At 33.1% G+C, this 24,283-nt stretch overlaps 1 protein-coding gene and 1 pseudogene across 3 annotated transcripts in view; both read right to left on the bottom strand.

Moving 5' to 3' along the window:
* Nucleotides 1–455: 455 nt before the first annotated feature.
* RBBP8 (RB binding protein 8, endonuclease) overlaps nt 456–24,283 on the bottom strand; it is a 76,176-nt gene continuing 52,348 nt past the window's right edge. For both annotated transcript variants that reach the window (XM_081263287.1, XM_081263288.1), the window contains 9 exons: nt 22,527–23,409; nt 22,320–22,446; nt 19,993–20,081; nt 18,722–18,836; nt 15,316–15,459; nt 12,785–12,854; nt 10,747–10,843; nt 3,490–3,631; nt 456–982 (listed from right to left, as the gene is read on the bottom strand). In XM_081263287.1, the coding sequence (XP_081119413.1) occupies nt 885–982; nt 3,490–3,631; nt 10,747–10,843; nt 12,785–12,854; nt 15,316–15,459; nt 18,722–18,836; nt 19,993–20,081; nt 22,320–22,446; nt 22,527–23,409 (1,765 nt within the window). In that variant the 3' untranslated portion in view covers nt 456–884. The remainder of the gene's footprint in view (nt 983–3,489; nt 3,632–10,746; nt 10,844–12,784; nt 12,855–15,315; nt 15,460–18,721; nt 18,837–19,992; nt 20,082–22,319; nt 22,447–22,526; nt 23,410–24,283) is intronic.
* Nucleotides 6,519–7,327, bottom strand: LOC308632059 (acidic leucine-rich nuclear phosphoprotein 32 family member E-like; annotated as a pseudogene). Its single transcript has one exon. The product of its transcript is annotated as an acidic leucine-rich nuclear phosphoprotein 32 family member E-like (transcript).

The raw sequence follows: 24,283 nt of genomic DNA, 5'->3' as shown, positions 1-24,283 counted from the left end.
GAGGCCAAATGGAAAGTTCATAACATTAGTCAAACCAGAGAAATAAAATAAATGAACCTGAACACATGGGCAGAGAAGAACTCAATAAAATCAGCTTGAAAAATGCACCAGAAACAAAACAAACTACGATTAAAAGAAAATTTGTGAAGGCTAGAATATTATGAGCAGATTAAAGGATCATGTTAATTTATAGTTTTCTGGTATCTGTGAAATACACTGAAAAGAATTTATTACAGAGTAATATGTCATTTCCATTCAAAAGAAGCTAAAGAGTTAAATGGGGGGCTGGGATTGTGGCTCAGTGCCAGAGCGCTTGCCTAGCATGTGTGAGGCACTGGGTTTGATTCTTAGCATTGTATGTATCAATACATAAAAATATAAAGGTCCATTGACAACTAAAAAAAATTTAAAAAAAAAGAGTTAAGTGGGTTACTAAAATTTAGCCTTTTAAAAAAATGTCACTGGTATGAACTACCAAAGAGCAAATGATTAAGAGAATGAAAATCTGCAATGATTAACATGAAGTCATGCTGAATGTAAATATAAGGATGATGGAGTAAAAAGAAAACATCTGTGAGGAACAAATCATGGACAACAATCATATTTTCAAAACTATAATTACCAAATAAAGTAAATAACAACTCTTAAGTTAGAGTGCAAAATGCACCTTATTATTCTAAAGGTGCAAAAGCAAGAAATATAAACACATCCACCTTTTAAATAGTTGTATGATAAGGTAATGACATTTAGAAACATTTTTAATAGAAAAATGATTTATAAATCAATTTACAAAAGATCAAAAAATCAATGTTTAATAACAACTTAACTATAAATAACTAATAGGGGAAAAACTGTTCTCTATCCTTCTGTTTTCGCTTCAAAATCTATGTCTTCTGCTCTTTGCCTTTTGGAGAAAACATTGCGTTGTAAGGCTGCCGTCTTTTTGGACGAGGACAAAGATCAAGATCTTCCTTAATGTAACCTTAAAAACAAATTATAAATTTAGAAGAGTATATTTGCAACATAAATTTATTTCTGTACATACCCAGTAACTATTTGTCTTTATATAATGCCTTTTAAATTTGTGTGGTTCTTGTGATTTTTTTTTTTAGCTGTGCAACACAATGACTGTATTACTTAGCACCAGTCTGCTCATTTATAGTAACAGTAAAAGCGGTTAACATTTATCAAAGCTTTGATATGTTAACTCAGACAACCCTCACACTCCTGTGAAGCAGCTTCCACTATATCTATTTTACTCATGAGGTAATGGAGACCCAGGGAGGTTGAATCAGTTGATCAAAGCTAGGAAGTGGAAGAGCTGGAACCTTGCCCAACCTCTAATTCCAGAACCAAAGTTCTTAGGTATGTTCCTTTTCTGCCTCCCAGAGGTTGTAAATGGGAACAAAACATGAACTCTATTATGGTAAATTCTAGGTGCTTATTAAAAAGATTTTTTTGAATTAGTTGTTTGTTAGATGACATGCATTTATACTCTTCAGACCATTAAGATTCTCCCACGGTGTTTCCACTCATGTAATTTTCAGGGATGGACTGTGCTCTGCCACACTTCTGGACCTTACCAGGGGTACAAACACAGGTTCTAGCCTGACTGTATGATCCAATGTAGCGACCGGGCAGAGAGAGATTATATCAAGGAGACTTATTCCAATTTGTTAATGAGGAAAGTGAAAATATGATTAATAGCTGCCCAAGACTTTGCATCTTTTGGAAAAACAGATATCTCACAGTAAAATATATAAAAACCTTCCTAAAAGTGAGTAAGTTTCTTCCATTTTGCTAGTCATACATCTAGACCTACAACTCCTAACTGAGGCTAGCATAAAATAGCAAGGTTGAACTGAAATTCTAGATGATAATCTTTATTATCTAATGCTTATTCAATGCTACTCTATCTTCTTGTGGGTAAAACTTTTAGATATTTATCTAAATCTAGGCGTAAGACCTGAGAGCTACTAAATGTCATAAATTTGAATTTCAAGTTATATATATACTCTGAACTTACTATATTTTCAGTCGCATCTCAGAAAACATATTACAATTTTCATAAAACTCATAATAAGACTTTCATAAAACCACAAGACTTGGCCTATAACCAGGATGTCTTCAGATCATGGTGAAAACAGCAAAATATACTAAGAGTTCAGATTAATCCCTGCTTAGCTAATATATTCTGTCCTATTGGCTTTTTTTCTAAACAGTTTCTTCATTGAGGTGCACTGGGAACATAGCAAACTGCACAAATTTAACATGAACATTTATCCATCCCTTATGTTTTAGAATGATTGTGAACTAAAAAGTTTCATAAGGCATAAAAGTGCATTCTTTTATTAAAAGAATATATGATTAAATGTCTGTACAAATCAGATTTATACAGACAAAAAAGTACCTAAGCATGCAGTAAACACAGGGAGTAAAATCTTGAATTAAAGAGGTCCTACCACAAAGACTAGCTATTAGATGCTCTTATAAGTTCCCCTAGAATATTTTCACAATGATGGGTTTGTGCAATGGATGCTGCTTAACTGAATGACTCTTTTAAAGGCAAGGACTCTAGATCATTTTATTTTATTTGAAACAATGGTCACAATGAAGTTCCAAAATGGAACAATGATTATGAGTGATTATGAATGATTATATTGCCCAAGTACAGTCATGCGTGGTTTAATGATGGGTGCATGTTCTGAGAAATATGTCATTAAACAATTGTACTGTGAGGACTCCACAGAGTGTATGAACACAAACTAAGATGGGAACATCATTGCTGGGCAATATAATCCTATGGAACCACTGTTGTATATGTGACCCATTGTTGACTGAAAGGTCATTATGCACTGAGAATTATGTACTGAGAATGATTAGATTGATAGTACCAGCCTGAGCACAGAAATGGGAGTATGCCAACCCAGAGACAGTATAACATGAGGACTTCAGAGCACTACAACTAAATTTGAGAGAAAATTAATATAAACCAAGAAAGTTCAGGCATGAATTTTTTAAACACTGCACTTCTAGTGAGTGATAATGCTGACAAGATAGCAACAACAATCATTACTCATGATCTTTCACTGGCAGTTTTAAAGATGTGTACATTCTTAAATTAAATGTAAGTGCCATATTTGAAGGAGCCAGCAGCATGTCAATAATCTAACAAACATCTTTTTTTTTTTTTTTTAACTCAGTTACAGTTTTTAAACACCTGGCATTCTGGATTAAGTGAGGTTTCAAAATATAAACTTTGTAACAGATTCTTTTATTAAAAAGTCTCTCATTCAAGTAATCATAAATTATGTCTGATCTCAATTAAACTATCAGAGGAGTTGAAGGCAAGTCTTTTATCTTTACAAATTTATTATTATGTTACAGAACTAGTACTTAATTTGCAGCAGAAAAAGGTTTATGTCCAGACTTAGGTATATACAATATTAAAACAACTAATTCCAAAAGTTTTACAATCTATACTCTTACCTCTTTCCATACAAGTCTGTGTGGAAGGAAAACCAACTTCCCAGAAATTCTCTGGTGTGTTGGGTGGAATGTAGCGAAATCGGTGTCTTGAGCAGGCAGCTAACTTCTTCTCTCGTTCTTCTGCTGGCATATCTGCATAATACTAATAACAAAAATTGGAAAGTGTTTTCAATTAGGAATAAAAAAAAAGAGTGTCATGCTAATTTATCATAAACTAGAAGCCAAACATGTCACTGTTTGAAATATTAAGTATTCTAAGGAAACTTAATACTCACTGATAATAATATCAGTAATTAAAACTTGTAGTATTAATTATTTACAGCAATCAGTGCTGGTAACAGTCTGTAAAATGTTCGCTTCACAAGTCAGAAAAGGAGTTTGCATTACAATATAAATTAATATACTACCTATTTCATCAATAACAACTTGCAATAAAAAACAAAAAAATGTATCTGGCTCAATAATCCAACTCATTCTCAAAATTTTTATGGACTTGAGGTACTACATTGACTTGTTTACAGGTGTCCTACCCTGTATTTTCCTTTAATGCAAAAAAAAAAAAAAAAAAAAAAAGCCATTTGAACTTTACCATGTGCTTCACAACATGTTAATTTGTGTACAAACTCTTCATTCTGCCAGACCAGTAAAAAATTAGAGGTCTACAGTTTTCTCAACTGTTATGTAGATACAACATGTGTTTAAAAGGAATTTATTTTTATCTCTATAGAGTTTTTTTTAAATAACAAATCTTCAATTTATGTGAAGCAATTCTGTTTAAAAAACTTTTAAGTTACAGCAGTCACAGGAAAAACAGGGAATAGTCAGAAACAATCAAAGAATGAACAATCAAAGAATGAGTACTGCTTTTTGATTTGTTTTTAACACTGTCATGGCTTTATTAAAAAACACAGTTGCACAAAAGTATTAACCTCAAAGTTTAAGGAGAGATTCTTAAAGAACTTAACACACTATATACATACTAGAATTCAAAGAGCATTAAAATAGGACCCCAAACTTCTACAAAATATAACCCCCCTTACTTATTTGCATGAAAATACCACCCACAAAGCTAAATAAGTTCTTAAAAGTTATCTGGAGGTTCACTATGTGTTGTTTTCAAACCAAAGAACTCTAATTTTGATTGGATAATAAGCTGATTGATAAGAAAGTCAATACATAGATTTCATTTTAAAAATAAGGATTTTATAATCTGGCATAGTATTGTAATAAGAATTCTTAGAGACTAAAGCAGGGCATATCAATTGTTAACAATTAGGAGAAAAATGTTAATCTTTTGTACTTTCTGATCCCCCTACTAAATTTATTCCCAGTGTTTTATTTCAGTCAGTTGTGCAACTTTTTAGTTTCTCCACAAATAACCTTTAAAATGCCAAGTCATACATTTTAAACTAAAAAAAAAAAAGACAAAAAAAAAAAAAAAAAAAAAAAAAACAAGCAGCAGCAGTACTACATTCAGTAATTTAAATGTGTCCCAGTAGAGATGAATAGCTTCAATTAGTTTACTGACACTTTTAAAAACCTGCATTACAAATATTCAAAACAAAGAAAAAATTTTTAGATAGTCAAGCTAAACAAAGAAATAACCTTGAAAATGGAGCCTCCATGACAAAAACAGAGATGTACTTGTCTATTCATTATATTTTATTTAGTAACCACGTAAGTAAGCACACACTCGTACTTATTCCAAATATTCTTCTATTTTAATGGACAGTCACTTGAAAATAAGTCTTAATTTTAATATTTAATCCCAAATATTTTTCCAACTGCCTATAATATTCCAATTAAATGCTACATCTGGTAATGTTTTAAAACTATAGGAACAACTAAAGGTTCTACTCAGAAAAATTATAAATACTGCACAGGGTTGGTACCCAAATAATTTGGGATGCAAACTTAAAAATTAACTTAAATGTCTAATTAATTATCAACAGGCAATGACACTGATGCTAATTCAAAAACCCTCCCCTGCTTCTTTACTTTCTTCATCCTACTTATATGGTCTTACGTGTTGTCAGTCAAGAGCTTGTTAAGCAGAGCTTGCTGCCTAAAATTGAATCAATAATATTATTTGTATCTAAGAAAATTCTCAGTTTCTTCTACTCTGTTTAAAACCCAGTGAGATCTGAAAAGGTGGTTGAGGTATAAAACTAAAGGTTTTCTGGGTATCCAGAAGTTCCCAGCTTTCTTTTGGGATAGAGAGAGGGGAGTCAACAAGAAGGGAAGGTGATCATAAATAAATTGATGAGAGGAGAAAAAAAAAGCACACCTAAAACAAAAGAAAATAAACAACCACTGGCAGGCATGTCATGATCTGCAGCCTACAGAAAGGGCTCAGCTGTGTGTCTCACTTAGTATAGGCAATTTTTCCTTCAAAAATAAAATCCTATTAATCATCACAAAATCCATGAATTATATTACTGACTAGAACCTCCCCCAAATCCATAAACTATCTTGCTGAATAGAACCTTTATTATTCTGCTTCTACTTTCCAACTTAATTCATGTGACAAAAAAAGCAAACCCAAATATCCTTAGCTATTTAAAAAAAAAGTCAATGCCTTCAAAATAAAGATCCCTGGATCATCTCTTAAAAAAAAAAAAAAAACTTATTCAAGACACTGTCATTTCATATTACAGATGATTGTAATTTCAGTTAATTTATAAATAACTTTAAAATCTTATGAATGAAATGCACCAAACTTCACTTGTAAAAGCAATCATGTTTTCAGACTAAAAATCACTAATACAATGAACCTGAACTAGAAAAATTAAGCTTCTAAATATAATTGCTAGAGAATGTCTTAATGGGGGGAGTGTCAATGAAAATTTTTCTCTACATACAACATGATCATTAACAGACTAGTAAATCTTAACTGGAATGATACGGCAAAAATAGTAAAACCACACTTATAAGATGTTACACAGTGTCTTCTTTAGTACATGAAAAAACAAAGATGTGATCACTCTACTGCAAACCCAGAAATGCTGAGGAATCTGGTCTAGAATGACCTAGTTATCTTCTTCCTCTCCATCATCTTCAGCATCTCGTTTCCTCTTCTCCCCCCCTGGAGACTTTCTTCTTCCTTTTCCTCCTCCTCTTCCCTTTCTTCCACATAATCATCTTTTTCATCCTGAATTTCTTCTCTGTCAAGTAAGAAAAGCCCGCTTCTTCTTCTTCTTCTCCCAATTCTGATCCTGCTTCATCATCTTTATCCTCCCCTTCCTCATATCCTTCAGGTGGACCAGCTTCATGTTCCTCCTCATCTCCATTCTCCTCCTCCTCCTCTTCAGAGTCAGGTGCTTCATTACCCTCCTGATTAAATCCATCTAAGAATGTGATTTGTTGCAGCAATTCAAAAATACTTTTTCTGTAACCTTCCAGATTTGTGATCTCACAGTTAAACAAGTCAAGACTTTTCAAATTTTTAAGATTTTGCAGAGCTTCTACCATACTGAGATCTTTGATTTTGTTTCCACTCAGATTGAGGTAGGTAATATTTGGACATTTTTCTGCCAGAACTTTCAAGCCTCCAAAAATTATATTGTCACTAAGTTCCAACTTTTGAAGTTTGTTTAAGCTGGGAAGTTGGGCCAATAAACTTAATTCCACAACAGCCATACTCAGAAACTCTAGTTCTTTAAAAGTGTCATTCAGGTCTTCCATTTCCCCATTGACACACAGGCAATTATCAAGAACTAACTCTGTCACCTCCTCTGGGGCTCGGTTCCTTAACTCCATGTTAATCCTCTTCTTCATCTCCATGTCCTCCTCCTGCTCTTCTGCTCCTCCTTTCCCCTTTCCTGCTTTTCCCACTACCCCCCACCCTAAAATTTAAAAAGATTTGAAAATAAATGAAAAGAAATGCAAATTTAAACGCCCACTACCACCAGACAGATGTGGGGGAGAAAGAAAAGAATAGCAAATGGAGTCCAAGGAGTTGGAATTCTAACTCGGCTGCCCTCACCTCCTTGTCCACATACTTATGTGCGTTTACACACGCATGTATGCACACACACACATATATACACACACGAGCAGTTCCTTCCCCTTCAATGGCTGCTCAGAGCATCTCTAGAGTTTTTTAAAATAAAGATTGACACTTAAATGCTAATTGACACTTAATTGACACTTAAAGGATTCATGAATTCCCCCTTTATATTGTATTTTCAATTAGGATCAAAGGCACACTATTTTTTGCAACTATGATCATAAAGAATTTGAACTTCACACAGACCTGGATAAAACTTGTATGTTAAACTATACAGGTCTTCAAGCTCTAGACCTCAAGAAAACAAAGCAGTAGTTTACAGCTTAACAAAACACAGGTGGTAGTCATACACTCTAGTCAAATACTTGAGGAGATGAAAATCTACGTGATAATTTACCAAAGGTATCTACTGAAAGTGATAGACTAAGGGGTAGAAGTTAAGTTGAAAGTTCTTTTTTTTTTTAACACATTTTAATTTTACACAAATTAAAGGCTTTAAGAGTCTCTGTAACACTTTTTTTAAAAAAATTATTTATTTATTTTTAGTTGGACAGCATACCTTATTTGTTTATTTTTATGTGGTGCTGAGGATTGAACCCAGTGTCTCACACATGCAAGGCAAGCACTCTGCCACTGAGCTATAGCCCCAGCCATGGAACACTTTTTTGAGCATGTTTTTCATCATTCTCATTGCTGTACAGCTTTTATTACCTGAGTCTAGGCTTTGGGATGAGATGACCTTACATAATTAAAGCTTATTCAAAATAGTGATTTCACTATCTTGAACTATGATCATAAAGAATTTGAACTTCACGCAAACATGGATAAAATTTGTATGTCAAAACTATAGGGTTGGGATTGTGGCTCACCATGAAACCAGAAAGTATCTGAGAAACAACAGTACGCTTGTGCAGCTGTAACACAGCAATCCCAAGAAAGTAGTAGAATCCAGAGAGAGGAGATGGCATGTTAGTTTGCTGTCCCTTGATAAGGACTTCAGATTCTATTTCTCAGTGAGCTGAGAAGACACTGAAGGGTTTTGGGCAGAGGGGTTACATGAATTAACTTTTATTCTAAAATAATCACTAGGGGAGAAAAGACCATTTGCTGTTGTGTTTGAAGAATGTTGTAAAGAGATTAGACTTCTGAAAAAAATGGAGATGGTGTATATGGGAACTCTGTACTTTGTGCTCATTTCTGTTATGACTCTAAAACTGCTCTAAAAAGCAAATCTTATTAAAACAATAAATAAATAGAGGAGAGTAGTTGGTCCAGGACATTGGCTGTAGAGCTAATGAGAGCATGAACATGGGATATATTTTCAAAGTAGAATCAATGGAAGGAGACTCAGTGGTGACGTTTGAGAACTGCATGTATATTACATATTCTACGTGGAATAGGCAATGGGATAAATTTAGTAACTATAAGTATATGGATAGTATTTTAAGTACACGAGACAGGATGTGTCACTTCTGGTCATGATGGAATAATGAAATGATTCACCCTCATATCTTAACTTAAAAAAATTATATAAAATGTATGAAACAATGGTTTTCAGAGACTGGACAACAGCATAGAAAATGACTATCAGAAGCAAATTGACACTGTTTCTAGCAATGATTTCTAATTAGTATGATTAGTTTTAGATCATGTATGTTTTCTAATTAGTAGGATTAGTTCTAGGTCATAAAGAATTATGCTCATAACTAAAAGTTGGGCGATTTACTTAGGGAGAACATGCTCTTTAGTTAAATTATGAATTAAAATTGTGTTATGAAAACTCATGATATAGGTGGTTTTGCTTACATTTCCAAACTGCTTTTCAATAGTGATTTCACTATTTTGAACTATGATCATAAAGAATTTGAACTTCATGCAAACATGGATAAATAAAATTTTTGTGTCAAAACTATAGGGTTGGGGTTGTGGCTCAGTGGAACAGCACTTGCCTGGCATGGGTGAGGCACTAGGTTTGTTTCCCAGCTAAATTAAACAAAGGTTCATCAACAACTAAATATGTTAAAAAAAAGAAAAACAAAAACAAAATAAAACTATAGTATTCCCACTATGAGTGCATATTTTCATCAAGTGCTTACCTGTATATATATTTATACTTTCACATGTAATTTTAATGTGCTTGCTCACCAAATTTTTTAGCTTGTTTTGGTTTGGATCACGTTTTTTATTTTTTGAGATAGGGTCTACTAAGTTGAGGGAGCGGATCACAAACTCCTAAATTCAAGTGATCCTCTTGATTGGTACTAAAAGGTGTGTGGTACAGCTCCTGGCTGTGGTTTGGATCTTAAATGTCCCCCAAAAGCTCATGTGAAAGCTTGGTCCCCAAATGACATTGATACTAGGAGGTGGTGGAACTTTTAGGAAGGTAGGAGCTAGCTGGAGGATGAAGGTCACTGGGGATGCATGCTCTTTAAGGATGTAACAGGCCCCTAGTCCTTTCCCCTCTCTCTTTGCTTCCTGCCTTGTTATAGCTCAAAACAAAAGGTCCAAGTAACCATGGATTAAAACTGTGAGCCAAAATAAATCTTTTCTCCTCCTAAGTTGTTTACCTCAGGCAATTTGTCTCAGTGATGAAGAGCTGACACATAGTCTATAGCTGTTAAAAAGGAAATTTAAATGGGGAAGTAAATTGCTGGGGGCAGCCATATGACAGCTACTACATAGTGAGAAAAGAAATAGAAAACAGTATATTTTAATAAAACTACAACCTGCTTGGGACTATTATTTAATTAACACTAACTACTTAAACATCCTTCTAAGAATGAAGCAAAGTTTATTCATCACATTTTGTACAGCGAAAAAAGCTTATACTGGTAAGTATAACTAACTAATCTTCTGCAAGTGCTGGCAAAAGGAATAATGTTATAGTAAAAATTTCCTATTGAAATATCAAAAATTTCCCTGAATAGTACACGTATATGAGCCTTTCAAAATAAATAGAGAAAAAAAAATGGTACCAATGTCTTAAACTGGTCATAAGAACTAAGGCTTAGGCCTCGGATTTGTTTAAGAGAAATTGAGGGCTTTCATTTTCATTCATTCTTTCAGGTCATAGCTCACACACACACACACACACACACACACACACACACACACACACACACATATATATTTATTTCTTCTATTATTCCTGGCTCAAACATGGTTTCTGGATATAAATATAATTTGTATCTGTGATTTTTAAATCATGCATTTATAACCTATAAAAGAGTGGCTACATTAGTACTTACAATTTCACATTCTTTACATGTGTGTCCAAGCAACTTTCTTCTCTCTTCTTTCTTCCGAACTACCTCAATATGAGGGAAATTTTGTAAGCTAGTCTCTCTGGGGGAACAAAATAAACTGAATTTAATATTAACTCATTTGCTACTGCAAAAATTTTTGGCTTAAGATTTAAATTAACAAAGGTTTAAGCACAGAGGAGAAATAATCCCCAAACACTAATTCATTATATTTGAGATGCCCATTCAGTATATTAGAAAAACAATGACATATATGCCTATTATATGTCAAGTCCATTTGTGGATATTTCTTTGTAAGTGAAGGAGAACTATTACTTCTTATTTGTCTCTGATGGAAAATAGTAAGCTAAAGCTAGAAGGTAAAATATAACTAATTAAAAAGCTAATAACTATATTGTTAAACTCAAATTTCAGGACTAACCTATTCCTCCCTGAAGAACAGATTTATCCATTTGTATGCCATTTGCAATTGTGTACAAAAGAAATATAACCTTTTGCTGCCTCTACTTATCCTGAGTTCTTCAAAATATTGGGCACAATTAAGATTTGTACTTCTCTTTAATGGCCAGGATCCTATTGTGAACCACTAAAAATTTAGGAAGGGTCCAAGCCAGTGAGGTATAGGTATAGGTATAGGTATGCAGAAAAATTAACACTTAAAAGACAGTAAATGAAGAGTTGGTAACTGCACATATATTAAATTTTAGCTGCTGTTTTTATAAGTAAATGAAGTTACAGGTCCTTTTTGTTTTTGTTTGGCAGTACTAAGGATTGACCCCAGCGGTGTTCTACACCAGCTCTTTTTATATTTTATTTTTAGAGTGTGTAAGTTGCCCTGGATGATCTTGAACTTGCAATCCTCCTGTCTCAGTCTCCCCAGTAGCTGGGATGACAGAGGTGTGACATGCACCTGGCTTCCTGCTGTGTTTTAACCTAAGAACTCTCAACTCTGAAGCAATCCAACAATTTAAAAAGAAAGATCAAGAAAGGATGATTAAAAAATATTGCTACAAATATATATATATTTTCAAAGAGTTTCAAGAAATTGTAAACTTATACAGAACATATCTTGGGTCTATCCTTTCCTTTGAATATTAGCTATTCTATTTTTGAAGTATTTGCAATGTACTAGGGAATCCACTATTAAACTGCCATCAGGAACAAGACCTTACATAAAGCATCATTTAGAAGGCTACTAAGTTTTTTGTCCCTGACACATCACAATGCATTTTCCCAGGTTTGCTAGAATTCTCAGTGGGGAAAGTAACCAAGTTAAATTGATACCTTTATCATCTTTTCTTTATGTATATCTTATGTATCTGGCTATTTAGTAGCTTCAGAATAAACAAAAATACATTTTTTTAAAATTAGTGCACCTCTAAAATGACAATCATTATTCTGCAGTTCTACTTTCAGATATCTATCCCAAAGATACATAAGCAAAAATACAAAAAGGGGGAGTGCAAAGCTATTCATAGCAGCAATTATGTGTGCTAGCATGACTGTAAACATTCAAAGTGTCCATTGCTAGGGATAAAACATGAAGTTACTGCACAGCAAAACAAAAACAAAAACAAAACAAAAACTGTAACTACCCTCTTTTAAAAAATGAGTGATAGCAGGGCAGGGTGGCGCACACCTGTAATCCCAGCACCTAGGGAAGCTGGAGGCAGGAGGATTTCGAGTTCAAAGCCAACCTCAGTAATTTAGCAAGGTGCTAAGCAACTCAGTGAGACACTGTCTCTAAACAAAATACAAAAAGGTCTGGGAATATGGCTCAGTGGTCAAGTGCTCCCAAGTTCAATCCCCAGTACCAAAAACAAACAAAAAAAGTGTGGTGCTAGTAAAAATTCCTATATTTGTAAAGTTTGTCATTTTTATTCTTGTGTCTTTTTTGGTTATGATAATTAAGTAAATGATTGTATTTTAATTAAAATGACAATTTAAGAACTTAGAGATATTCCAACAAAGAGCTCTGTTGTACTTCTAATCTCCTTGCTTGTAGTAGTAAAGACTCACTTACCTCTGATCATCTTTAAAATATGGCTCCACAAATGCTCTCTGCTTGACTTTATCTTGTTTATCAACATGTGCTATAAATAAAACAAGCATGTAACAAAAAGAGTGTAGAATTTAATGAGAAATAATTAGCTTGTTCAGAAAGAAATATGACATGTATCAAAGCTTCCCTTTTTACTGAGTTTCATACTCTAGACCCCTGGGCAACTCATTTAAATTTTCTATCACTACTTTTTCTTTTTCATTCACATAATGAAAATGGTGCTGATTGAACCACATCTCAGTTACTAAACACCTACATCTCAGAAAGTATTTTAAAAGAACTACTCAGATATCCATTATTATCATCTGGCAAGAAAGAATAATAGAAGGTTGCTTTTAGTACATCTCACTTACTTGTCCTGTTTAGTACATCTCACTTACTTGTCCTGTTTATTTTTCATAATGTGTCTTTAAAGTAGGTTATAACTATAAAACAGAGCATTTGATCAGAAAATGGGGACAAAATTTAAGAACTAGAACTTAGAACATGGGATCTGAATTTCAAGATGTCTAGACTCAAATTAGTACAACTGTTATCTAATCTGAATCAGAATTTACTCAGCATTGTGTTAAGTTCTGGACACACAAGGTACAACAAGAAAGACCTCATCTCTTGTCCTTATGGAGTCTACATTACAGTGAGAGAAACAGAACTTAAGAAAGTGGACAGTTAACATTAAGCAGGTGAATGAACAGTTAAGGCTTATCTGAGAAAGAACACAGAGGTAGTAACTGATAAATGAAAAGTTAGCCATGAAACGAGGTGGGGGTGGGGATGTTACAGGTAATGGTCTGGAAATAGGGAAAAGTATGGTATGTTAAGGTACTATGAGAAGGCTAGTATGGTTGAGATTTAGTGAAGAAAGGGAAGGACTGGAAGAGAAGAGGCTGGAGAGGTGGGCAGATATCAGAACACGATGGGCCTCAAAGTCTAAGAGAAGGAGTTTCAATTTCCCACAGTGATTTTTCTCTCATTAAATAACTCAGTTATGCTTGTTTTAAAACTACATTATTATATGGTATGTTTGTTTATCATTTGTATTTTTTTAGCTCAACAAAATGGAGATTCATCCATGTTGTTGAGTCTAGTAGTTTCTTTCCTACTAGATAAGTAATATTCCATTCATGTGTTGATAATTGGGTCGTTTCCAGTTTTGAGCTATTTTAAATAGTATGGTTAAAAACATTTTAAACACATTATTTTGTATATTTTATATTTTCTTGGGTAATCCATCTAGGATTCAAATTGCTGGGTGATGGATAGATATATAAAATGAACAAACCTCTATGAAGCTATTAAAAAAAAGTGCTTTCCAAACCATTTTCAAAAGTAGTCTTAACAATTTTATATTTCTATCCTCTGTATGTGGAAGTTTCAGCTGCTCCTCAACCTTTCCAATAGTAGGTATTACTAGTCTTTTTAATAATCTCAGTGGGTGTGAAGCGGTATTCGTTCCCTGATGTCTGATAATGCTGAACATCTCTTCCTGCGCTTAATGGCTATTCAAATATCTTCTAATCACTGATGAATTTTAAAGTAAAAAGAATATAATCCAGTCTACATTTAAAGTAAATCCTTCTTGATATTCTGTAGAGGAGAAACAACTGATACAAAAGACAAGTTAGAAGGTCTATAATAAAATAAGTGAGACAGCAGTGGTTTGCTGCCAAGGGGGAGAGAAATGAAGTGACATAAAATATATTTTAGAGCTAATACTGCTACCTATGGTATTAGACTAGTCACAAGGCGAGGTTAAATATGAGACGCCCCCACTTCTACCTTTAGCAATGAGGTAGAGAGGTACTATGGTTAATGAGATCTGGAGAAGCAAATGAAGATCAAATTCGGGTAGAAAAATAAAGATTTCTAATTTGACTATATTAAGTTAAAGATGCTTATCAGATGTCAAATAGTCAGCTGGATTCAATAAGGATTTCAGAAGAGAGAGGACTTGGACAAGTATCATGAAGATACAGAAACATGTGCACTTGGCTTCCAGAACAGTACATCTGTCTTTCCCTCTTACCACACAATCTAAAGCTTTTTCTCACTTTCCTTTGTTGGTTCTTTGTTTCTCTGAGATACTAAAGTTGCCATGTTGTAGAGGTCAGAACCCTAAATGTTTCTTTTTTCTATTTATTTTTTAATATCAAAGTGATTTCACTCGTATTTCATGGCTTTAAACACCATCTACTTGCTGATGACCTTCTGCCCTCAAATTATTTATTCTGGATTTCTTGTCCATACTCTAAATACATGCCAACTGCCTTCTAGATACTTTCACTTGCATGCCTAATTAAGTATTCAGCTATTATCTCAAAAAATGGTCTTTCTTATGAAGGAAGACCAAATAGGACTTTGTAATATAGGGTTGAGAAAATTAAATAAATGGACAATAATGCATTATCAAGCCTTGGTTAATTAGCTTTATGAGTTGCTTACCGAACTCAGTTTAACGGAGAAGCCATAATTTAAAGAGAAAACAGCCTTACTATTTGGTTTCTTTGTGGCAGCAGACAATTCCTCCTCTTCATCTTCCATCTGGGAGAAATTATCTGTCAAACAAGATTTGTATTCTTCATGTGTTGTCTGATCAAACATATCTTCCAAGCTATCGTTCATTTTATTTTCTCCATCTATGTAAAAAAAAAAAAAAAAAAAAAAAAAAAAGGCACTGGCTTAGAACAAAACTAGCTTTCTGCTTTCCATGTAGACCAAGGAGAAACCTATAATAACTGCCACAAAATAATGTAATGAGGTCTTTAGGGACTCTTGTTACATGTGGATTACAGGCTTTACTTTGAAGAGTGTTCTTTTTATGAAGAGATGTATGAAGAACTTATAGATTCAAGTGTATAAGATGGTTCTAAGAATGTTACCTGTAAACTTTGTTTAAAGTGAATATAAATGGGTTAAAAACTGTAATGTATATAATGACATGCTTAAAAACAATTCTTTAAAACATAACTATTAAAATATAGGTTCTAAGCAGAGTTGTGAAGTGTTCTTTAAGTGAACAGACATAAATAAGTGATGTTTGTGAACATGTGTTAAAAATGTGATCCTAAAAATAACAGTTACAAGCAGTGATATTAAGGGTTAACTCAGTGACTGTAAGTGATTAACAAACTATAATGTATACATTGAGATATTTAAAGGTACTTCTTAAATCATGATTCTTATGGTGAGGCTTAAATTATACTTGGTGCATGAGGCAAAAATAAACTCTCATGTCCTGGTAGTTAACTGAGTATTTACAATGGTTTTTAATATCCTTTACTCATGTGAAGAAAATGCTAGTTTTTGTTACTGACATAACCAGCTTACAAACATCAAAGCCTCTTCCCCGTATCAGTTCATGTACAATTCATATAAGCCAAAAGGAGTCTTACCAAGAAGCTATGAGGAATAAAAAATACAACAAAATAAATGACAAAAAGCACCAAGTTTAAACAAAAATTGTATAAACAGTGGACATTAAAACCTATCAAATTCTTACTTGTTTTTCTAATGAAGTACGAAAAACAGTATTTTCTTATATCACCATTAGCACTTGATAGTTTAAATTTATACAAATAATAATCCAATGACCAATTTGATATATAGAAGTGCTAAGTTCATCTTTCGAGTTCTAACTACATTTCCCATTACATAATTACATTTTATTTATTTATTTAGGTACCCTGTATTGAACTCAGGGGCACTTAACCACTAAGCCACATCCTAGCCCTATTTTGTATTTTATTTAGAGACAGGGTCTCACTGTGTTGCTTAGTTTCTCACTTTTGCTGAGGCTTGTTTTGAACTCTGGATCCTCCTATCCCTGCATCTCGGAGCTGCTGGGATTACAGGTATGCACCACAGCACCTTGCTCATAATTACATTTTAAAATATATTAGAATTTAAGAAAAACCAGAAACAAATTTAGCTGGCTAACAAATGTGACAAAACAAATCAGGCATGGTGATGCACACCTGTGATTGCAGCAACTTCAGAGACTGAGGCAGGAAGATCTGAAGTTTGAGGCCACCCTTAGCAACTTAGAGCCTCAGTGAAAAAATGCCCATGCTCAATCCCTAGTACCAAAACAAAACCCCCCAAACAAAACAAAACAAAAGCAAAAACAAAACTGACAGAATACTGGTCAGATGAGATTACTCTACTACCTCTCCAAATCACACTCTGCTATCACTCTCACCTTGCCTTTTTTCCTTGACTTACCATCATCTATAATACCATGTATTTCATCTACCATACTATATATCTGCTTGTTTCTTTACCATTAGAATATAAGTTCCATGAGATAGGTATTTTTTCTTTTTTTAATTTTCAGTTCCTAAAATACTTCCTGGTATGGAATTTTTGCTTGTTATTATTGAGTGATTAAATATTTATTTTAATGCTAAGGGGTGTATCTGTTAATTAAGATATTACTTCCATGGGTGAGGTGCTATAATAATAATACACATCCCTAAAGCATTCTGTATATGCTGTTAGTAAATCACAATGTTAAATTGCTGACTTATTTTGTTGTTGTTGTTGGTCTGACTTCTGACTGCAAAATACTTAAGAAAGCATAACTTTACTGATCTATCGCAGCGCCTAGTAAGTCTAACACAGAATAGAGATATAGAAAACATTTTTCTGAATTAAAATATTAGCAGTAATTTTATTAAAAAGTTATTTCAATAATAACAATCCTAAGTGTTAAAAAGGTTTTACACATTATGGGCAGATTCCCCCCCCACCCAAATAGGGTTTCAATAATGTCTCCTATTTCACATACTATTCTTACAACAAGCCATCTGCTTAATCATATCTAAAGACTGAAGATTAAAAAAAAAAAGTGATGATGATTCCATATGTAATTCAAATTTAAAAAAATAACAATAAATTCTATGTTTTAAAAAAATAAAGAACAAAGATTCAAGGCAAGGAATACTGAAATATCACTCACTGCATTTGGGGCAGCAAATAAAAAGTCGATTTAAGAGAAGCTAAGTAAGACTAGCTTTTTTTTTTTAAAGGCTCTAAGAAGGTACACTACAGAAAGTCCAGCAGAAGGAATGTATCACCTGCCTGAATGTCTAACAGGTGATCACTGAAAAATACCTCCACTTTTAGTATTATATCCCCAGGTGTCAAGCTCTAACTGTCTTCAATACATAAGGATGATAAATGACAACTGTCAGCAGTCTTATGTATTCTCACATCATATGCTAAAGTAGTGCTAACTAGAACCATTCCATTGTTCTTTCTCTCCTCTTGTGGAAAATCAAACTTCTTGATGAAGGATTAACAGTTTCTTACTACAAAGGTAGGTAGACCCTGATTCGACTAAATCCGTTGTCTATAAAAGCTAATATGATAGATTAACTCAGCATATATACTCTTTCTCTTGCCATTTAGCGATTCTACACTAATGTTTTACTAGATTTTTCCTTTTTTATTAAATTGATTTAGAAAATCATAAAACACAGTACTCTTAGGATCCCCTTTGCACTTTTTATGAAAAACTATCTAATGATCAGATTTTCTTTTCTTAAAAGATCAAATAATGAACATTTTAGTCTTGTGGAGCCAAATGGGCTCTGCACCAAGTACTTAATTCTTTCCTTGAATAGAGTAAGCAATCACAAGCAACACACAAATGAGGCTGTGCTCCAACTAAATTTCATGTACAAAACTGGCAGTTGAATTTTTTCTGAAATAAAATTATTTTAGTTAAAGATTTTTTTCCCCCTAAAATACTGAAACTAAGTTTTACTAAAGAGAAACATAAAATTAAAAGAGCAGGAAAAAACCCTAGTTTATGATAAAGAGGGCACTGTGCTAATCAGTACAATGATACGACTAAACTTCATTCCAAATTTTATTACAATAAAAAAAAAATCTTACTTGAACTTTTTTCTCCTTTTTGTTCTTGCTTCTTCATTTTTAAAAGCACAGTTTCACTGACCAATGTACAGTCCATGTCTACTGTCTCTCCTCCTAATCTTGACTGACTGCCGTCCTGAATAAATATTTTAAAAATCAAAGATTTTAATGATTATTCCTTTATGGTTTTATATTTACTTTTTACCAAAAAATTTTGGCAAAACATATGTAATATAAATGTTTACTATTCCTGAGAACTGTTATATTTATTTTTATTCTTTAGGAACAGAGATCTAGATTTTATTGCCTGTAAAATATTTTAGCTTCAATATATAACCATCTTCTCTCAAACACAGGAAAAGAGGGCTGCTGTTATGGGAAAGGAGGCTTATTTACCAATGAACTCTTTGGAGTTTTTCCTGTCTTCTTCCCCAGTCGGCCTCACTATAATAAACATCATTGTACACCAAGAATGACAGACAATTTCAATAATCAAATTTGATTTATTAATGTGTACATATTATCTTAGCAACTGTTAAAATTTTTGTTATTACTATACTACCAAGTGAAAAAATTCTCAATCTATGCAGAACCTAAATATAAGGCAAAACAATTTTAAAAAAAGTAATCAATGGGAAAAATAAACTTTTTCTTATTGGTATGTTACTCTAAAGCTAGTTAAGACATATAATGAATTCTTTGAAAAAAATAAATTATTTTAGCTGGGTACAATGGCACATGCCAGTAATCCCAGCAACCTGAGAGGCTGAGGCAGGATGACCTCAAAGCCAGCCTCAGCAACTTAGCAAGACCCTATCTCAAAATAAAAAATAAAAAGGGTTCTGGATTTAATTCCTGGTACAGGGAACGGGGGGCATTTAAAATATTTAACTTATATATTTAAAATATATAACTAAGAGGAAGAGGGGAGGGAAAAGGGAAATACATGGGAAAGATCTGACCAAATTGCATTATTTTACTGTAAGCATATATGAATATGTAACAGCAAATCCCATCATTATGTACAGCTCTAATATGCCAATAAAAATATGCAAAAAGATATAAGTAGAATTTTGCATTATTTTTAAAAACTATATTAATGGTTTTCAGAAAAGGCCTTTAAAGTCAGAAAGTATTATTACCCATAAAGTTGGAAGAATAAACATCTTTATTTGATTTCTGAATAAATAAATAAAGGTTTTAAGAATTAGCTATCTCAGGTCACAGGAGAGGAGGTTTATAGCTCATTAGAATATGAACCAAATGGACTTTGGTTTTATTTTTTAACTTACCTTTGTATCTATTACAGTAACATCCATTTTATACTGAGAAAGGTCTGCTCCTGGATCTATACTCCACTGGATATTTTCAAAGGATGCATCTTAGATATGGAGAAAAGATATGCTATTAGTGAGAACATGGAGAAACTGGAACCCATAATATTGATGGGAATGTGAAATGGTTTAGCTGCTTTGGAAAATAGGCAGTCCCTGCAAACTGGTGCAGCCAATATGAAAAGCAGTATGGAGATTCCTTGGAAAACTTGGAATGGAACCACCATTTGACCCAATTATCACTCTTCTCTATACCCAAAGAACTTAAAAACAGCATACTACTGGGACACAGTCACATCAATGTTTATAGCAGCACAATTCACATTAGCTAAACTGTGGAACCAATCTAGATGCCCTTCAATAGATGAATGGATTTTAAAAATGTGGCACAGATATACAATGGAATATTACTCAGCAATAAAAGAGAATAAAATCATGGCATTTGCAGGTAAATGGATGGAGTTAGAGAAGATAATGCTAAGTGAAGTTAGCCAATCCTCCCAAAACAAATGGTGAATGTTTTCTCTGATATAAGGAGGCTAGATTCATAGTGGGGTAGGGAGAGGGAGCATGGGAGGAATAGATGAACTCTAGATAGGGCAGAGAGGTGAGAGGGGAAGGGAGAAGGCAGGGGGTTAGGAATGATGGAGGAATGTGATGGACATCATTATCCAAAGTACATGCATGAAGACACAAATTGATGTGAACATACTTTATATACAGAAATATGAAAAATTGTGTTCCAAAAGTGTAGTAAGAATTGTAATGCATTCCAATATCATGTATTTAAAAAATAAAAGCAATTAAAAAAAAAGAAAATAGGCAGTCCCTCAAAAGTTTAAATATAGATTTGGCATATAGTTCAATAATTTCATTCCTAGTAATAACCCAAGGAAAAAATAAAAACATCTACACTAAATCTTGTACATAAATGTTCACAGTATATTATATTCATAATAGCAAAAAAGAAACAAATTTCTATAAACTGATAAATAAATGAAACACAGTATACAATGAAGTATTATTCAGAAATAAAAAGAAAACATTGGTAAATACTACGATATGGATGAAAATTGAAAATAGAATGCCATGTGAAAAAAGTCAGACACAAAAGATTATATACTGACTGGTTTCACTTATAGGAAACCTCTAGAACAGTTAAATCTATGGAGACTAAAAGTAGATCAGTGGTGCCTAGGATTGGGAGCAGAGAGATGGTGATTAATGTGTCCTAAACCTAGGTGACAGTGATAGATGTACAACTCTGAGAATATGCTAAAACCAATGAAGTGAACATTTTCATGGATGATTTTTATGGTATGTGATATATATTTCAATAATTTTCTTAAAAGTAGGAGCCATGTTAATGTTCTCTGTGTTATTCCAAGTTTAGTATTTGCTTAGCAAGCAAATCAATAAAAATTTTTTAAAAGTTAAAATGATAACATTGTCTGGAGAGGTTTTCAACATATTGTATGCAGACACAAGACATGACAACTACACCAACTGCAGCTGCAGAGTGTGAAGTAGTTTCCAAGTAGAATGAGAAAACTTAAATAGGTCCATTATAAATTCCTCACAGCTAAAATAGTAAATGTGAAAGAAAAGTTTTCATACAGAGTATGAAACTCTTGCTGGAAGAGCAAGTAAAGAATGTGCTTCAGGAGAAAATAAAAGTAAGTCCAGAATGAAGGAAGAAGTTGTCACTGAAGGATAATAGTTAATAAAAAAAAAAAAAATACTGCATGTGAACTACAGAAATGTTTGTTACCTTAATAACAAATCCCCAGACCCCCAAGAGGACTCCTTTAACAAGTAGAATTATGGAAAGATTTATCTAAATATTAGGGCAAATAACATTTTCAAACAGGAAGTCTTCAAACCTATATAAATGTAAACATTTACATGTAAATGCAAAGAAAAAGGACAGATTATCAGGGTGAGGAACAAGGTATGGATGATAAAAATTCTAATTTATATTTTTTAGAATTCTGTATAGTTTAGATTTTTAAAGCTTTTGTAAAGGAAATAAGAAATAACTATGTAAAATAATCCACAAAATCACTTAGAAAAGCAGATATTTAACTCTCAATTCATTTTTTTCAAAAAGCACAACAGCAGAAAAATCAAAGGTAAAATTAAACCAATGAGAATCATCCTGTAAGCAAAAACATGCAAGCAGAAAAAAGATTATTTTTTTTTAAACAATTTAATTTATTCAAATAATTCAAATGATATTCTAGCCATTAAAAAAAGACTAGACACCCTATTTATAACATCCATACCTTGGTTGTTTTGCAGAGACTTTGTCTTAGCAATTCTACAGGGATTTAACTGAAGGACTGATGCAAGTTCACATGCTCCTTGGACTGGCTGGGTTTTAATTTTTATTGGCTCATGAGAACCAGCACCCTAAACAGAAATAACCATTAGCATCTAAATGAAATCAAACAACCATTTTTTATAAAAATCCTTACACATTTAATACAAACCTTCATGTCATCAAAAAGATTTTCTGTCTCCAAACTTTCACGTGGACATAGAGGGATTTTGAATACAGGATTTTCTTCTTTTATCTGTAATAGTGTTTTGTTGTCTGGTGAGGATTTATTCAAGGACTGGAGGATGCACTCCTGTAAACAGGGCTCCTCTGAAGAATCTTTGGGTAATATTCTGCTTCCATCCAAGGCCTTATGGCCTGAGGAAGAGCCTTTCGGAATGGGCTTAAAAGCCTCATAGAGAGTCACTTGCTTAAATCTGTTTTTAAAGGTCTCCTTTGCTTGGCTTTTCTCTTGATGCTGAGTAGCTGAAAACCGATCAGAGAGATCCAGAGGTTTATCCATCATATTGTCTCCATGCATAGAAAACTGACTATCCATTGGAAATGGAAAAGCATTTTCTTTATCAAAAGAGGCTTGTGGGCAGCTTACTTCATGCTCATTTTCTTCCTCAGTTTTCTTCCTTTTGGATGTTCTGCCTTCCAAAGATTTCAGGGGCACCAAATGTTTATCAGTAATATCTTTAATGTGATTAGTGTCATCCATTTTACCTATGGATTCACTTATATTTTTATTTATAAGAATCTGTCTATTAGAAGATGACTGGCAAATGACCTTGTTTACTTCAGACCCAAGATTATGTGTAAAAAGGGCACTATCTTCAGATTTTGATCTAGGTTTCTCTGATCTAGAAATAGAAGTGTTACTAAAAGGGACTGTTTTCAGATGATTGTTTTTCCCAGTGTCTAAAAGAGAAGGGGATAAACCTGTATTCAAACACAAACTACTTTTCACATTAGAAGTAGCTCCAAATACAGGAGATGACACCCGAGTAGTTAATTCTTCTTGAGGAGTCTTTGAAGTAGAATCTGAAAATCTAAATAAATAAAGAATGATAAAACTTGATTCCTATTAAAGAAATAGGGTAAAAAATTAAAAGACAGGCATAAGAGAATATCTTTGCTAATACAGAAGAGATAGTAAAATATTTTCTACATATCAGAAGCAGATAATGATTAACCAAAATTTAAGATATAGTACCACTGTTGCTTTATTTCCATTTGGCAGACAAAAGTAGAGGAAAATGATACAGAAAACATGTTTTAATACCCTAATATTCTTGCCCATAAGTTTTTTTAAGTAATTTAAATAAATTCATTATATAAAATATTTAACAAATTAAAAAAAGAATTTTTTATTTTTGTAGTGCTGGAGATTGAACCCAAAGCCTCTTGCTTGCTAAGCAAAAGCACTCTGCTGATAAGCTACACCTCTAGCTCCCAAATCCTTATACTATAGAATCAGACATAAATTAAGACCCACCCTTTCTCTAGCAAAGGAGATAGTTGTAGAAAGGTCATTAGATTTAATTTTGAAAATGTAGGATAGATATCTTGGGTTTAGTACTTAAAAATTAAGTGACCTTAAATAAGACATTTAATAACAATCTCTTGGAGCTACATTTTTGTCATCTGCCCCACATTCCCCCCAAAAAAGGGGTGGGTGAGTATATAATAAAACTTTCCTTAATGACTTACTTTAACAGACTAAATATAATAAGTCTATCTAAAAACTGAACAAAAAAATTGCTATGGTCATTACAGTTATTGTTAGAATGGATATAAAAATGAGATGCAACACAATCTTGGAAAGTTCATCCAAACTTACAGATACATTCTGTATAGCATTCAATGCTTGGAAATATAAACACAGAGGGATAACTGAGTCTTTTAAAAGGGTAGAATAACAAG

This window comes from Spermophilus citellus, assembly GCF_964194105.1.
Source record: "Spermophilus citellus genome assembly, chromosome: 12".
NCBI classification, from domain to species: Eukaryota; Metazoa; Chordata; class Mammalia; order Rodentia; family Sciuridae; genus Spermophilus; species Spermophilus citellus.
This window is presented reverse-complemented; position numbering and strand designations above follow the sequence as displayed.